The sequence below is a fragment of the Callospermophilus lateralis genome, unplaced genomic scaffold (genome assembly GCF_048772815.1).
Source record: "Callospermophilus lateralis isolate mCalLat2 unplaced genomic scaffold, mCalLat2.hap1 Scaffold_169, whole genome shotgun sequence".
Classification (NCBI taxonomy): Eukaryota; Metazoa; Chordata; class Mammalia; order Rodentia; family Sciuridae; genus Callospermophilus; species Callospermophilus lateralis.
The window spans coordinates 633,986-648,916 of record NW_027512767.1 but is presented as its reverse complement, the minus strand read 5'-3'; the positions used below and the strand labels follow the sequence as shown (position 1 = coordinate 648,916).

The following is a 14,931-nucleotide window of genomic DNA, read 5'->3' as shown; positions in this document are numbered from 1 at the left end:
TCTTTTATGAATAAATCATGTGCCACAGAGAGCCTAAAAGCTGGATGACATTCCATTAAGCCACACAAATGTTTCTTGTCCTAATTTTGAACCTAAATATAAATCCAATTTCAAAATCAATTAAGAATTATTTTCATCTAATAAGTCTTGGAATTGTTGCACATATGAAAACCTTGTCTCTGAGAGCTTTTACTCCTCTCACCACTGGTCTACTCCACAAACTCCTTTTGTTGCAGAAGGACAATGCCCCCAAAAGAGGAACCTGTGAAGACAGCCCTAAGCACCAGCATCCTGTGCATTCACAGGATGATGTAGTACGTACGACTACAGCTTTGGGGGTAGACATGGGGCAATGGAAATGGATGAAGAAACACTTCAGCAAAGCAATTATTACCTGTGCACAAAAACAAGGTAAAACAGTGACAGAAAAAGTGAACAAACCAAATATAAATCTAATACCATTCTGCATTTCCAGAACTTGGTTTCACACTTGCGCAGTGTTCTTGGTCAATCACCCACCAGCATTTTCTGGGTCTGTATGAAGAACGTTTATTAAGTTATTCAAACTGCTGTTTTGACCATAAGTCACATGTGACTATGACAATTAAGAAATCAATTTACTCGATTATTACTCTGTGCAGTGCACTCACAACGCGAGTGTAGAGGATTAAAAATAGAACAGAAGTCTCTCACCTCTAAAATGGACACAGGAGTTCTCAAATTAAAATCATAAAAAAGAAGGGGAGGGGAGCTTATTGGCAACAATAGACACTAGAGAGGACACTGAAATGGTTTGGTCAGAACTTAGGAATGTAATTTCCTTGACAAAGTTTTAAAAATACCTAACCAATACACTGCCTTATGTCTAGCAAGTACACTGCTCCATTCATTTCCATGAAAACATAATAACTGGTGTTCGCTGATCACGATCCATGTAGTCCCAGTCTCGGCTTCCCAGGCGTAGCACTCGGGTCCTGCCACCTCTAGCTACAGGCTATTGTCTCCAACTGCTGCTCGGCTTCTGCAGCCATGGCCGCAGCCTGCAACTGTTCAGTCTCGCTCTGGATGGCACTGGGGGTAACCTGCTTTCTCTCGCTGTGCATATTGTTCTCATGTCTCTTCAGATCCGAAGCTTTGGCAAAGGCCTTGGTGCAGGAGCCACACACAAAGGGCTTTTCACCTCTGTGCCTCCTTTCATGGTCCTTAAGGTGAGACTTGTGTTTGAAGGCTTTGTCACACATGTGACATGCGAATGGTCTTTCATTACTGTGAACTCTCTCATGCTTCTTTAAGTCTGGGGCACAAATGAATGATTTTCCACACACCTCACAACTGTAAGGCTTATACCCTGTGTGGATTTTTAGGTGTTCCTTCAGGTGGGCCTGGGTGGTGAACCCTTTTGTACACATTTCACATACAAATGGCCAGTCTGCGGTGTGAAGTTTCTCATGCTTCCTCAATCTGCCTTCATCAGAAAATGTCTTACCACATGCTTGACAGGCAATCTGCTCCCGATGGTGACCATAAAGTAAGTACTCAAACTTCATGTCACTGGTAGCAGTCCAGCCTGGTGTCTCTTCATCTTTTACCTCACTCATTCCATCATTAAATGTTAAGGCTTGAGGGGTCTGGGACCCCAAATCTTTGGACTCTGGGGTCTCCATGGATTCTACTTCCTGACCATAGCAATTTACTTTTCGAACTTCCTTGCTCCCCAACTCTTTCAAAATTGCTTCCTGAACCCTGAGTGTAGTCATAGGTGACTTGCCGTCCTCTTGACTTGGGGGGGGGTGTCTTCTACTGTGTCGTCTGAAGGACTGTCATCCTGATCCCCTATTTCTTCCACATCATCATCCTGAGCATCAGCAGTATCTCCAATGGGGCGATTTATTTTGAGGCAATATTTACTCTTTGATTGGCCATTATTTTCATCAGGACTAGATACATCTTGCTTCTGAGAACAGAGTTTATCCAAAAATCTTATACCAAGAATCTGACCGGATGACATCATTAGGTTAACATCTTCCTTTTTCATGGAGATCTTTGCTGTGTACATGTAGTTCAGGACCTCTTCAAATATATCAGAACAAAGAAAATCTATCTCTATTACTGAAGAGCTATCTACCTCAAGCTTCTTGAAAAGCTTTTTAAAGTAGGTGCTGCAGGCGGCAAGAACACATCTGTGTGCTCTGAATTTCACATCTTCAACCACAATAGCAATATCACAAAATTCTCCTTCCAGGCGTTGTTCATTTAGTGTTTTCAGAAACAGAGTTTTATGATCATCGTCATTGTATTTAATGGTTTCAGACATACTGATGAAAAACTCCATGAACAACTCAGGCAATTATCTTAATGCCTTAAACGCCAAAATCTTCAGATCAGAATAACTCTGATCAGGGTCACACCAGACCTGTGTGATATCGAGCACACTTGTCTTTAAGATTGAACTTGTGAAATTCTGGTATTTTATCTCTATCCCCACAGTCTCAAAGAAATTTAGCTTTTTAACTCTTAGCCGAAGAACTTTTTCCTGCACTCTAATCTTAAAAACCAAAACACTTTCTCTACTAAACCATGACCAAATAAACTGGTATAGTAGGAGCAAAGGACTTGAGCTGTAATACAGTCCCACAAAAACAAAACAAAACAAAACAAAAAACAAAAAAAAAAACTGATGCAAACCTCTAACCTAAAGACAAAAATTCCCTCTATAGAAAACACTAAGCCAACTAGAATACTAGGGGGGTTTCTCATCTGCAGTGTGAAGGCTGGGCAAAATTATTTCTAAGGATGCTTCTTACTTGACCATTTTGCTCCCTGTTCTTTAGGGTCCCCAGGGACTACAGTCACCCCCCCAGAGAGAGGGCAGTCCAGGGAGAAGTTTCCTACCCTGTCACTTCCTACTGATGTAACTTCTGGGGCTTAGAAAATAAAAGTGCACCGGTCATACAGTGTCCATGTGTGTCCTGTGTGTGCGCATGTGTTTTCCTTTTGTGGCTAGTGTGTATTTGGCTGTCCCCCTCCTCAAGATCTCTTGAGGACCTGAAAGGAGAGACCATGTGTTCACTGGCTCATTTTTTTCTATAGAGATGTTCCAATTGCTAAGTTCAGATGAGTCAAACCGGAAGACAGCCATTGCCAGTATTTATGTGGATAAGTGCAAGAAAAGATGTAGCCCCCAACTACACCTCCACAATAAAGCTTCCCCTATGCAACTGCTCCCCAAATCGTGAGCGCACAGAGCCGCTGTGGGGGTGGGGATGGCCCTAGCCTGGCGCCAAGTGCAGCCCGCCCGGTGCCGCCCCTCGGAGCCCCGGGCCCCACCGCGCCGCCCCCAGCCGCCTGCAGAGGAGGGGGCTGAGACCCCCGCTCACGCACTCCCGGGTGCGCCCTCAGAGCTCGGGAAGCTGGCCGCGCGCCTCCCGGGCTTTACACGTCCTAGGAAAAGGGACAGGAGGGAGGGGAGGAAACCCAGACCCTGCAGTACCTCCCTCCGACAGCGCACTCGGCTGCCGCAAACTCGTTCCCCAGGCCTCCTCCCACCCTTTCCCAGCCACCGCCTCCCACCTCTGGCCCTGCGGTCCCTGGCTCTCCTACCTTCGCTTTACCAGCTTCTATCTTTCTCCTTCTTTCTTCGTCCTCCATGGCTTCTGCGGGGTAGGCAGGGAAAGAACACGGAGGGGGTCGGGGGTAGAAAGGAAAAATCGGTTCAGACCGAGGTGGGACGGCTAGCTCCGCGACCCAGGCCACAGGGCCCAGCTGGGAGCTGCCTCCCCACCCGAACAAAACCAGTCAGACGCTGCAATCACTGGCGAATCCTCCTCGTCCACACGAGTACAGCGGTCGCCACCGCCATCTTCGTCTCCACGTAAACACAGAGTGAGGCGGGAGTCAAGACACGTCACAGAGCGCAGGCGCCTCGAACTCCGCGTTGCCTGGCAGGTGCCAGGCTGAGAGGGACATGGTAAATAGAGTGAAAACAACATTATCAGAAATAGTTTAGATGTTGCAGTGGTATACACCTGTAATCCCAGCTACTCAGGAGGCTGAGGCAAGATCCTGTCTGAGGGGAAAAAAAAGGGGGGAGCTTACATTATAGCTCAAAGGTAGAGCACTACTGTTCTTTATCTCCACTACTGCAAGAACAAAACTAAACAAAGTATGTACATTATTTCATTTGTATAAACATGTGCTTTTCGAATGGGATTGAAAAACTATTATAAATATAGTTATTCTTGGGCTAGGATATAGCTCAATGGTAGAGCACAAGTTCCTAGGTTTAGTCCCCAACACCAAACAAAATTTATAAAGCAGTTCTACTAAACATAGTTAACTTTGAACAGACACATAATCAGCAAACTTAGATCAAGAGGTGGAAATAGAGAAATGGCAACAGTCTCTGCTTTCCAAAGTAGGAGAGACAGATGCTCCTGGGTAATAAGTACAGTGAAAGGTTGGATTTTGGATCTTACCCCCCCACACACAACATTTTGTTAAAATATTTAAAATGCTACTGACTCATTTTCTAGAATATTTTATAAGGAAAACTCTCAATATCAATTAAATGCAACCTAGCATAGTGCTTTTCAAATAGCAGGTATTCAATAAGTGTTTGCTTCTCTCCAGCTGTGCATGCTGGCAAGATGAGCTGGTCAAAAGAGCTGGCTGCAACGTTAAAGTAAGGAAACAGCTAAGAATCATGCAACCCATGGACACCAGTTTCTCAGGTGGAGAATGGGCCTGCTCTGCCACCTCAAGGGTCCTCTTCCACGCTGGAAGGCAAGAGGGCAAGAGAGCGAGTGCACTTGGAACCCATCTGTTTATTAGGGAAAAGACATTTGATAGAATGTTCCACCCCAATAAGGCAGGGGATAGTGTTTCAGCAGGGGTTGCCCAATCCTGTTGGGTACTGCTCAAGCCCAGAGCTGAGGCTCTTCCTTGATGAGTGGGGGTAAAGGCCACTTGCTTGGTATAACACATGGTGTGGCATATGTTGCCAGTCCAATATCCCCTTTACTCAAGGCTTTTGGAGGGGCTTAGCTCATGCACAGGGCAGTCCCTGACATTTGCTTCTTGAATGAATGAGCAGAATGACAGAATAAGTTCTTAATGAGTGTAGTGTTACCAGCTAGGTTGGAATTTAATAAGAGTAATCCAGAATTTTCTTAATTAGAAGTCTCTTATTGCTGGTATCAGAAACCACCTAAAATGATCATTTCCCAAAATTTATTCAGAGACTTGGTTCTCCAAGTATCTCATTTATTCATAAGACTTAAGTGTTAACATTTGATAATAGTTTTACGACATACAACTTTTTAATCTTTTTCTTGGTAATTGGTCTTCTGTTTCTTTCTCTCTAGATTTCTCTAAATTTCCTTTTTCAAGACCTTTTAATAAATGATCATTTTAAAATTCTCATGTATACAGTATAGTATAATTTAAAATTTTTTTAGTTGTAAATGGACACAGTACCTTTATTTTATTTATTTATTTTTATATGGTGCTGAGGATTGAAACCAGAGCCGGACATCTTGCTAGACAAGTGCTCCACCATTGAGCCACAACCCCAACCCCTACAGTACATTCTGTACATTGTCACTGTCTTGATCTTAAAATGTTCCTTTCATTTTGTTACTCAGGTATTTTCAGTCTTATTAATCTATTTAATGTTTATTTGACCTCCATGCAAGTCGGTGTAGATTCAGAGATAAAAAAACCCACAGGCCTGCGCCTAATATTTTCACATTCTAATAGAGTAGAAAGTCAACCACAATACAGTAAGTGAAGTGCAGATAATCACTTATTTACTCATTTGATAAATACATTTGTGCACTTATTGCTTGTTATATCTTGTGCTAGACTGTAGAATGTGAAAGACATGGAATCTGCTAAATACAAGCTTCATTTAGTTAGTAGTAGGCAGAAACAAAAACAGATATTTATAAATTTAGGAGTGTAATATTATTCTGGCTCTATAAAAAACACAAGGGAGGAATATCTGATTCCATTTGGCAGTTAGAGAAGGCTTCTTGCTTGGATAAACTCTGAATGAAGCCTTGAAGTTTTGAGAAAAACTTGGTGAAAAAGTAGAGAGGTGTGGGTAGAAATTTCAGGAAAATGAGACAGGAAGAGTAAAGCACTGAGGTGTGGAACAGTTTGACTTCCTTGGGGGAAGTTGTACAAGAGCTTGGTATTATTGGAGTATAAAGGTATAAGCAAGATAGGGCAAGAGATGAAGCTGAAGAAGGTAGGTCTGGGCTCTATCCTGAGGGTCTTGAATTTCATGTTAAGGAGATTTTTATCCTGAAGGTTGTGGGATATGTTGATGGGTTTTAGGACAATGAGTAATATGGTTACATATACATTCATTCATTTAAATTTTTGCATTTAAAAATTATTTTTAACTGATACTTAAAAAGATTGAGTTTCAGATTGATCCATTTTGCAGCTGTATCGAGGATAGACTTGACGGTAAAACTATTTAGAGGCTGTTGAACTACAATTGAGACAGTGAAATAGGAGTGAAAGTGTGGGGATAATCAAGAAATATAGAGAGGATAAAATCAGAACGTGATTGGTTGGTAAAGGAGAGAACATGGATAGAAGGTTGGTGTTATCACTAAGAGAAAAAGAAGAACAGTTTCAGTTGTTGACTTCAGGCAAGATTGGGAAATCAGTTTGGGATATTTTGTATTAGAAGTTCCTTATGAGACACATCTGAGTGGAATTTTTCAAAAATTTTGTGGAGAAAAGTATAACCTATAGTGGCTAACCCAGATTGTTTGGGATCAAGTGTGACTTTGTCATTTAGTGGCTATATGTCTTTATAAAGTTATACTTAACCTCTCTGTAACTCAGTAACTCATCTGTAAATGTTGGTACTGGGGTTGATGTGAAGATTTAGCCTTTTAGTATAAAATACTTTAGAATTTTGTCAGGCTGTAAAAAGTCTTAAAGAATTATTAGCCATTCTTAAAATCATTGTCATGTTGGAATTTAGAAGATTAAAGCTATATAGCAGAAAACTAGAGTAGAGAAATATGCTGGGATCAGATAATGAGGGGCTGTATGTATCACTTAAAAGTAGTATGAATTTTAACCTAAATATAGCAGAAAACTTTTTTTTTTAAGTGTGATATATCTTAACCTCTGAAAGGGTTCTTTCCAAATAATTTATTATTTTTAGGTAGGTATGCTGCCACCAGGTGGTAGGTATGTGTTACTGTTGTACAAATGAAGCAATAAAACTATTATTTCTTTTAAATGAAGTATTGATTTGATTAAGATTGCTGAATATAAACAGTCTAATTCTGGTAGGACTTCTTTGTTTCAAAACAAAAACTAAGATTAGTTAAGATGAGGTAAGAGAGGGTTGTTGTAAAAATGCAGAGATTTCAGAGGAAGGACAGAGAAGTGTAGTAGGGCCTCAGAGAATCTGAAAAGCCATGGGAAATTGATGCCATTCTTGCCACCATTTCTTATCTCATTTCCATATTTTTGTATATTAACTTCCTTTATTTACACATCAGTTTGTGTATGAACAAAAATTATAGGGTGAATTTTCAAACCTATGCTATATAGTGGAATGGTTTCCCATTAAATACATTTTTAAAAATTTTTTTAAAAGGCAAAAAAAAAACCCAATATATAAACAGTGGAAGCAAATCTCATAAAATAAACCACTATCCGGTGGTTCCCAAATTTTGCTGTACACTTGAAGCTCCTGGTAAGCTTTTTAAAAGTTCTTTTTACTGTTTAGAACACACCCCATGCCAAAATCAGAAAGTCTCACTATTTTAAAAAGATTTTCAAAGAGCAGAAAAGTTTTAAACCCATTGATAGAGCCACTTTGCATGATTTTGCAATACTTGAGTGATTATATATTATGATTTCTTATAAGCCAGGTACTTTACTTGGTGTGCTTCTGTAAGGATTATTTAATGCCAGAAGGAAAACTGGCTGTATTGGATATAGAGAAAAGTGTCTTGGGCTGCAATTTATCTTGTAGGATGATCATGTGTACTGTAATTTAGAGGTCATTTTAGTGGTGTGGCTGTAATTACATGAGGATCAAATTATGCACTAATTTTAGAATCTTTCATACAAGATATCTCTTCTCTATAACCTTTCTGGACAGCTCTGCTACTTCCTTGTTCCCTACTTTCAAGAGAAGAATCTAATTGATTCACTCCTCTTATCAAAAGAGGGTGAAAACAGATGTCATGGATGGTAGAACTTGTAAGTACTGGCCAGTTCCCTCAGAAGGAAGTTCTACATACTTTAAAAGTACTTCAGTATTTCACCTACAGAAGAATGCATGGTAAATATATATATATATATATATATATATATATATATATATATATATATATTATTAAAACAAGTGAAAAAAAGACCTCTACACCTATCACTTAGATTAAAAACATTCATGTATCAATGCATTAAAATCTTTATCTAATTCCACCCCTAGCACCTGAGCTAACTATAGTTCTGAATTTATCATCACCTTGCTTTTTATGCCACATATGTGTACATAAACTATACTTAGTTTTCTGTTTTTGAACTTAGTGGTGTCATTATGTGAAGTCTTCAGTGATTTTCCTTTTGTTCAATATCATTAGAGCATTTTCACTCCTGCGATAGTATTCCCTTATAGAAATTTATCTCAGTGTCCATTCTCATCAGTGAGCATTTAGGTCATTTCCAGTTTTGTTACTGTTACAAATACTTCTACTGTGTTAGGTTTTGTCTGCAAGTGCCAAGGGTTTAGAGTTGGATAGAAATCATGAATCCTGTGTTCCCTTAGTCCTTGAGTACTAGAGAGTGTCTTTGAAAATGAGGTAGAAAGAGGGAGTGAAATCAAAAGCAACCTGGTGAGGCTGGGGTTGTAGCTCATTAGTACAGCAATTGGCTAGCAGGTATGAGGCACTGGGTTTATAAAAATAACTTAATAAAATGGGAATTGTGTTTATCTACAACTAAAAAATAAAAAAAAGAAAAAAAGCAAAACTTGTATTTGTTAATATTATCTACATGGTTTCATTATATAAATCATCAAACAGACATCCCTGGGAACTATTGATGAACACTGGATACCCATTGACCATTAACATGGATCACTGAACTGAACAGAGGTAGCAGTTCCTTTATTTTTTTTCTATTTTTTTTAGTTGTAGATGAACATAATATCTTTATTTATTTCCTGTGGTGCTGAGGATTAAACCCAGTGCCTCACACGTGCAAGGCAAGTGCTCTACCACTGAGCCAACCCCAGCCCAGTTCTTGTATTTTTGAGTTGATATTTCCTGCCAAAACTATATGCTTACCAGAAGGAATCACTTATAACCTAGACTTAAAAATTAATAAATAATAAAATAACCTGCATGACAGTGACAGTAGGTGGTATCTGATACCACCTACCTCTGCTTCATTTCACTGTCATGCAGGTTATTTTATTATTCATTTGGATGTGATTTTTAGTAGGTATATAGTTTTATTATTCTTTAAGAAAATACTTATTATTGTTGGTGGAATGGCAGTGGCAGGAGAAGACAGCCTGAGACATAAGCATACAAAGACTGAGTACACTATCCCAAGCAGCAATTGTAAATGATATTCTTGCTAGACATTTTCTATCAAGCATCTGAAATGAAACTCTCACATTGATTTGGATTGCTCTAGAGCCAGGAGTACAGGATTCAGTTGACTTCAGGCTAAAAAGAAAACACTCTTGGTTTTCATCATAAACATAGGAACCAATGTGATAGTAAAATGAAATGAGACTCCAATATGAAACTGTAGCCACTGCTTTAGCATTTATCACTTTGTTCCTCACTCTGTCTTGGTATTCTAGTGCTAATATCATTGTATTGATTCATGGAAGAAACAAAAAAGATTGTTTCATGACCTAAGTTTTTTGTTGTATATGTTTATATGTGCATATTAGATACAGAGATCTCTCTGTGCATGCATATATACTTACATGCATCTATATGTATAAAATAAACAGATGTAAATGGAAAACATAGGCACCATAAAAAATAGTTATAGTAACATATGGAGCCATGATAATATTATCAGTGAATATTCCTTAAAGATATGTAGGGGTAGAAGGCAGTAAAGATCTTTCAAAGAAGAAAAAAATTACCTGTAGTCTCATAATCTACAAGTAATTATTTTTAATAATTTGTTTTAATTTTTAATAGTTTGTTAATATGTACATATATATTTAAAAACTCCACTTGATTCATTTTATGCAGTTTTGTGCTCTTATTTTACCCAGCTTTATACTGAGAACATTTTCCCACATTAGAATTTTTTGAAAATATTTTTTGACATCTGCATAACATTACATTGCATTAAGTAATTATACCCATGTGTAGCCATGGACCTGAATATATCATCTTAGGGTTTTTTTTTGTTTGTTTGTTTTTGGTTAAAGAAACTATGTAGGAGTTCTGAAGTTCTGAGAAATAATGCCTATAATTAATGCCTAGAGGTGCCTCTTTCACAAAAAATTAGTTTTTAAAAATTTAGCAATTATTCAGAGCTTATATGCAGTCACTGTTCTAGACCTGGAGTGTATAATGATTGATTTTTATTAAAAATCCCCTCCTTTATGGAACTTTCTAGTAATTTGTTCTGAATGATACTTAATAACATGAGAATAAAATAATGTTTTGGTAATTTTATGTACTTAGATGTTATTCGTTCTGAACACTGAATCATTCCACTTTCTCTGTATCCTATACCATTTTTCAGTTGGAATTATTTAGTAATAGCTATATACTTTTTGTTGACTTGTATTTTCAAGCAACAGTTTACAAATTTTCATAAGTAAAATGCTGGTTTCCTTAGAATTGCAGGTAAAGAAAGGAGAAAGGAAAGGAAATAATTGAAAAATTTTCTCAAAAAACCTCAAGACCTGGAGGAAATTTTAAATGATTCTTCTAATGCATCTCTTCATTATACAGTTGAAGAAACTGAATTCTCCTGATGTAAAGTGGCTTGTCCACTGTCACATAGCTAGTACTATATGACAGCTCAGCACTATATTATATGTAGTCCATATTGTTTTGAAATTCAAGAAATATTTGGGTTGTCTGTATACCCAGGCCATGAAGTACACAAAATTAAGATGATTCCTTAAGCTAAAGAATCTGTTTTCTTTTTAAACATGAAGGTGATCGAATTGAATGAGATTATAGGCTATAAATAGGTTTGGTTGCTCAATGATTTAAAGTCTTATGGTCTTTTCCATTCTTGATTTCCTTAGTTTTATTTAGCACTATTTTTTTCTTACAGGTTTTTGTTTTGTTTTGTTTTTTTGAACGGGGGGTGTGTCTTGCTAATTCTGAGGCTGACCACAAACTCTTACATTCAAGAGGTCCTTCTGCCTCATCCTCTCAAATAGCTGGGACTACAGGCATTCTCCTAGGCCTGGTTTGTACCTTTTTGTTATTTTGGAAAATATGATTCAGAGCATCCTAATATGTTGCTTTTATCTTTGCTCTCATTTGCCCTTCTTCAGCTGGTTTTTAGGTTATTCGTTATAATCTTTTTGTTTCCATGGTTAGGCCACCAAAGTTTTTCTGTGATAGTTTATATAGCTTCTTGTTTATCATCCATAAAGAAATATTAAAAAGGCTTAATGACAGCCCTGCAAAGAACAAATAATCACCATAATTAGAATTATTTGGGATTTCTTCCATTTTCTACAGGAAAAACATAAAAATCACTTTTTATAGTTATTTTTAAATACTATAGAGATTACCAGATTACATATTTTTGTAACATTCTCTTTGAGGTATGTGCATTTTCACGTTTGTTTTTCCTCTCATCAAAAAACACTTGTCAGTTTGGCAATTTCATTTGTTCATGCTTTAAAATTAATGTTCTAGGATTGTGAAATACAATGAAAAAGGACGTAAAAATACATAGAAAGCAAATTAGTATAATGAAAGGTTGGATTTGGAGTCAGATACTCTAGTTCTGTTTTGTTTTGCCACTGATTATAATATTGATCAGGTAACAATGATTTTTTAAAATATTTTTTTATTTCTACACAATACATTTATTTTGTTTATTTACTTTTATGGGTGCTGAGGGCCTCGCATGTGCTAGGCGAGCGCTCTACCGCTGAACCACAACCCCAGCCCCTAACAAATTGATTTTTATATATCAGCTTCTACATTTTTGTCTCAGTAAGATATTTTCTGACCTCTCCCCACAGTCCCACAAATTGAATTTCCATTGTATGCTGTCTTTAATGCATATACTTTCTCTTCAAAGCACTTTTTATAACTTGAATGTACATATTTCTTTTTTGTTTAATATTATCTTTCTTACTAGATTGCAATTCATGAGAGTTCATATGTGTTATTTATCACTACATGCCCTGTCATAGCTCATGATAGGCAGTCAATAAGTATTTGTTAAATAACTGAACTATATACTTACAACCGGACATAAATCTAATTTTTATGCTTTCCAGGCATAAAACTACAACACATCTCTTTCGGAAGTCCTTTTTAAAGAAAATCAGGACAATACAGTTTCCTATAACACAATACACCTCTTCTCTCTCTTCTTGCTGTCTATATATGTATATATGAATGATTGCCAGGCTTAAGAAATTGCTGTAATCCTTATTTCTCACTCCATTTAATAATAGAGTTTGGCATTATACTGTGAAGTTCTACTTTTGGGGCCATGTGTTTCACTGATGTCTAGCACAGTGCCTGGCATGTAGTAAATAGTCAATGTACACACAAAAACCTAAACAGACTTCAATTAGTCATTTATTTTTGAAGGAACATTATAAAAACTTGGCATGTTTTTATATGTAACATTTTGAAAATGTATTGTTTTATTGAGAATGATCATTTATAAAATTATAAATATTGAATTTAAGGAGCTCAATATATTTATATTCAGTTGTTTATTCATATTCTGGTCAAGATAAGACATTTTACTTGTGATCTGGTCTACTTTTGAAAGATAAATATGTGAACATAATATCTTTCCAGTACATCTTGCAACTATTTCTGTGACTACACATGTTAACACTTTTATAATTGGCTTCCAAATGACAAACACAGATGGCTGTAGTCTGAATTTTCAGCATGTTTTAGAATAAATGTTTTCTCAGTAATTTAAAGTGCATGATTTCAGTATCAGATGGTTATCTAATTGATTCAGATTTTTTTGCTTATCTGCTAGCTTGCCATTTTTCAAATTTAAAATAAAACTAAATAGCTATAAATAATTGAATACATGATACAATCTTATCCCTTTCACATTTTTATAAAACAGTAGTTTTACCAGAAAGCTATTATGGATATTATTTTTTATGAGAAACTTTTTGTTCTGTTTTGGTTTTCTTGGTGGAGGAGGGAGGTTATAGTGAGAAGGATTGTTTTTATGTTCTTATTTATTTATTACCTATTTTTGTAGTTGGTCTATTTAATAGTTACAGTAATTCCAATCATATATTTCCTTTTTTTAAGGAACAAAGAAATTCACTTAGTCTCATTCTTTTATCTTTCACTTCTTAAGAGTGATTCAAGTAATTTGAAAATTATTCATTTTAATTTTGAAACCATGGAACATTTTAATAAAGTAGAATTAGGTATGCCTTTTATATGATCTTGCTTAGTGTGGTGACTTTTCAATAAAAGATAAATTATCCTTTTAAAAAATTCAACATAGGGGCTGGGGATGTGGCTCAAGTGGTAGCACACTCGCCTGGCATGCACGCGGCCCGGGTTCAATCCTCAACACCACATACAAACAAAGATGTTGTGTCTGCTGATAACTAAAAATAAATATTAAAATTCTCTGTCTCTCTCTCTCTCTTTCTCTCTCTCTCTCTTTCTTTTTGCCGCAGTCTGGCTACAGCAAACTAGCTGGGGGATGACAAACAACTTGTGTACGTTGATACAGCAGGAATGGGAGCCGTTTATTGTAGGACAGGAGCGGTATTTATACATTCCACACAGCTTATCTAATTAACATAAACTAGATACGGCAGTCAACCAATCAGGAATCTCCACACTTAATGGCTCACTGGCGTTATTTCACAAACCACTTCCTCTGGCAAAATGCCAGGCACCCATCCAGACTTGTTTACAGACTCTAACATCTTTTTAAAAAATAGATAAAAAATTCAACATATATTTATTTAATATTGCTCTAGGCTTTTAATATATAGAAGTAGGGAGGAAAAAAGTCCTTGCCCTCATGGGGTTTACCTTCTGGTTAATTTTTCTGAAAAAATAATATGACTCACATAATGAGTAGTATAGGCCTAGAACAGTATCTTTAATTATGTTTGTAGAAGTGATTCATTCTAAATACTATAATGGAACTATTTCTACTTTTTATTCCATATCTGTGTGCTTCTTTTTGCATTTAGTAACAGATATTCGTATTTTGGAGTTTTTTTTTTTTTGTTGTTGTTGTTATTTTGTTGTTGTTTAAATCAAACTTTCCATTCTTTATTTATCTATCTTTCATTTTGTGCTGATGGTTGAACCTGGGCCCTGTGTGCTTGCTAGGCAAGCACTCTACCACTGAGCCACATCCCCAGATCTAAGTCATTCTTTCTATAATGCAAAGATAATATTTTTTTCCTTTGTTATATATTTGGCATTTGAATAAATATTAGATATAAATTATTGATATAATCTAACACTTGGAATTTTAAGCAAAATCTTCATCTTTGCCTTGATAAATTTTGCTGACTAAATATATTCTGATGCAGAAACGTGATTTTTCAAGAAGTTTCTGAAATTGAGTATAAATATTATAAATGTCATTATTAGTATTTATTTTTTGGCATTGCATTCTCTCTAAGGGATGCTTTTAAATAATGCTCCTGGATTTCTGATTCTATTTATAGATAAAGTATTTGCCAATATTCTAGTT

At 36.6% G+C, this 14,931-nt stretch overlaps 1 protein-coding gene and 1 pseudogene across 1 annotated transcript in view; one reads left to right on the top strand and one right to left on the bottom strand.

The window, feature by feature from the left end:
• Window positions 1-983: 983 nt before the first annotated feature.
• LOC143640302 (zinc finger and BTB domain-containing protein 14 pseudogene) lies at window positions 984-2,433 on the bottom strand (annotated as a pseudogene).
• Window positions 2,434-3,263: 830 nt separating this feature from the next.
• The window catches only part of LOC143387210 (A-kinase anchor protein 9-like), a 54,316-nt gene continuing 42,648 nt past the window's right edge, over window positions 3,264-14,931 (top strand). The window contains 2 exon segments of the mRNA XM_077108145.1: window positions 3,264-3,871; window positions 4,630-4,681. Coding sequence (XP_076964260.1) covers window positions 3,264-3,871; window positions 4,630-4,681 — 660 coding nt within the window.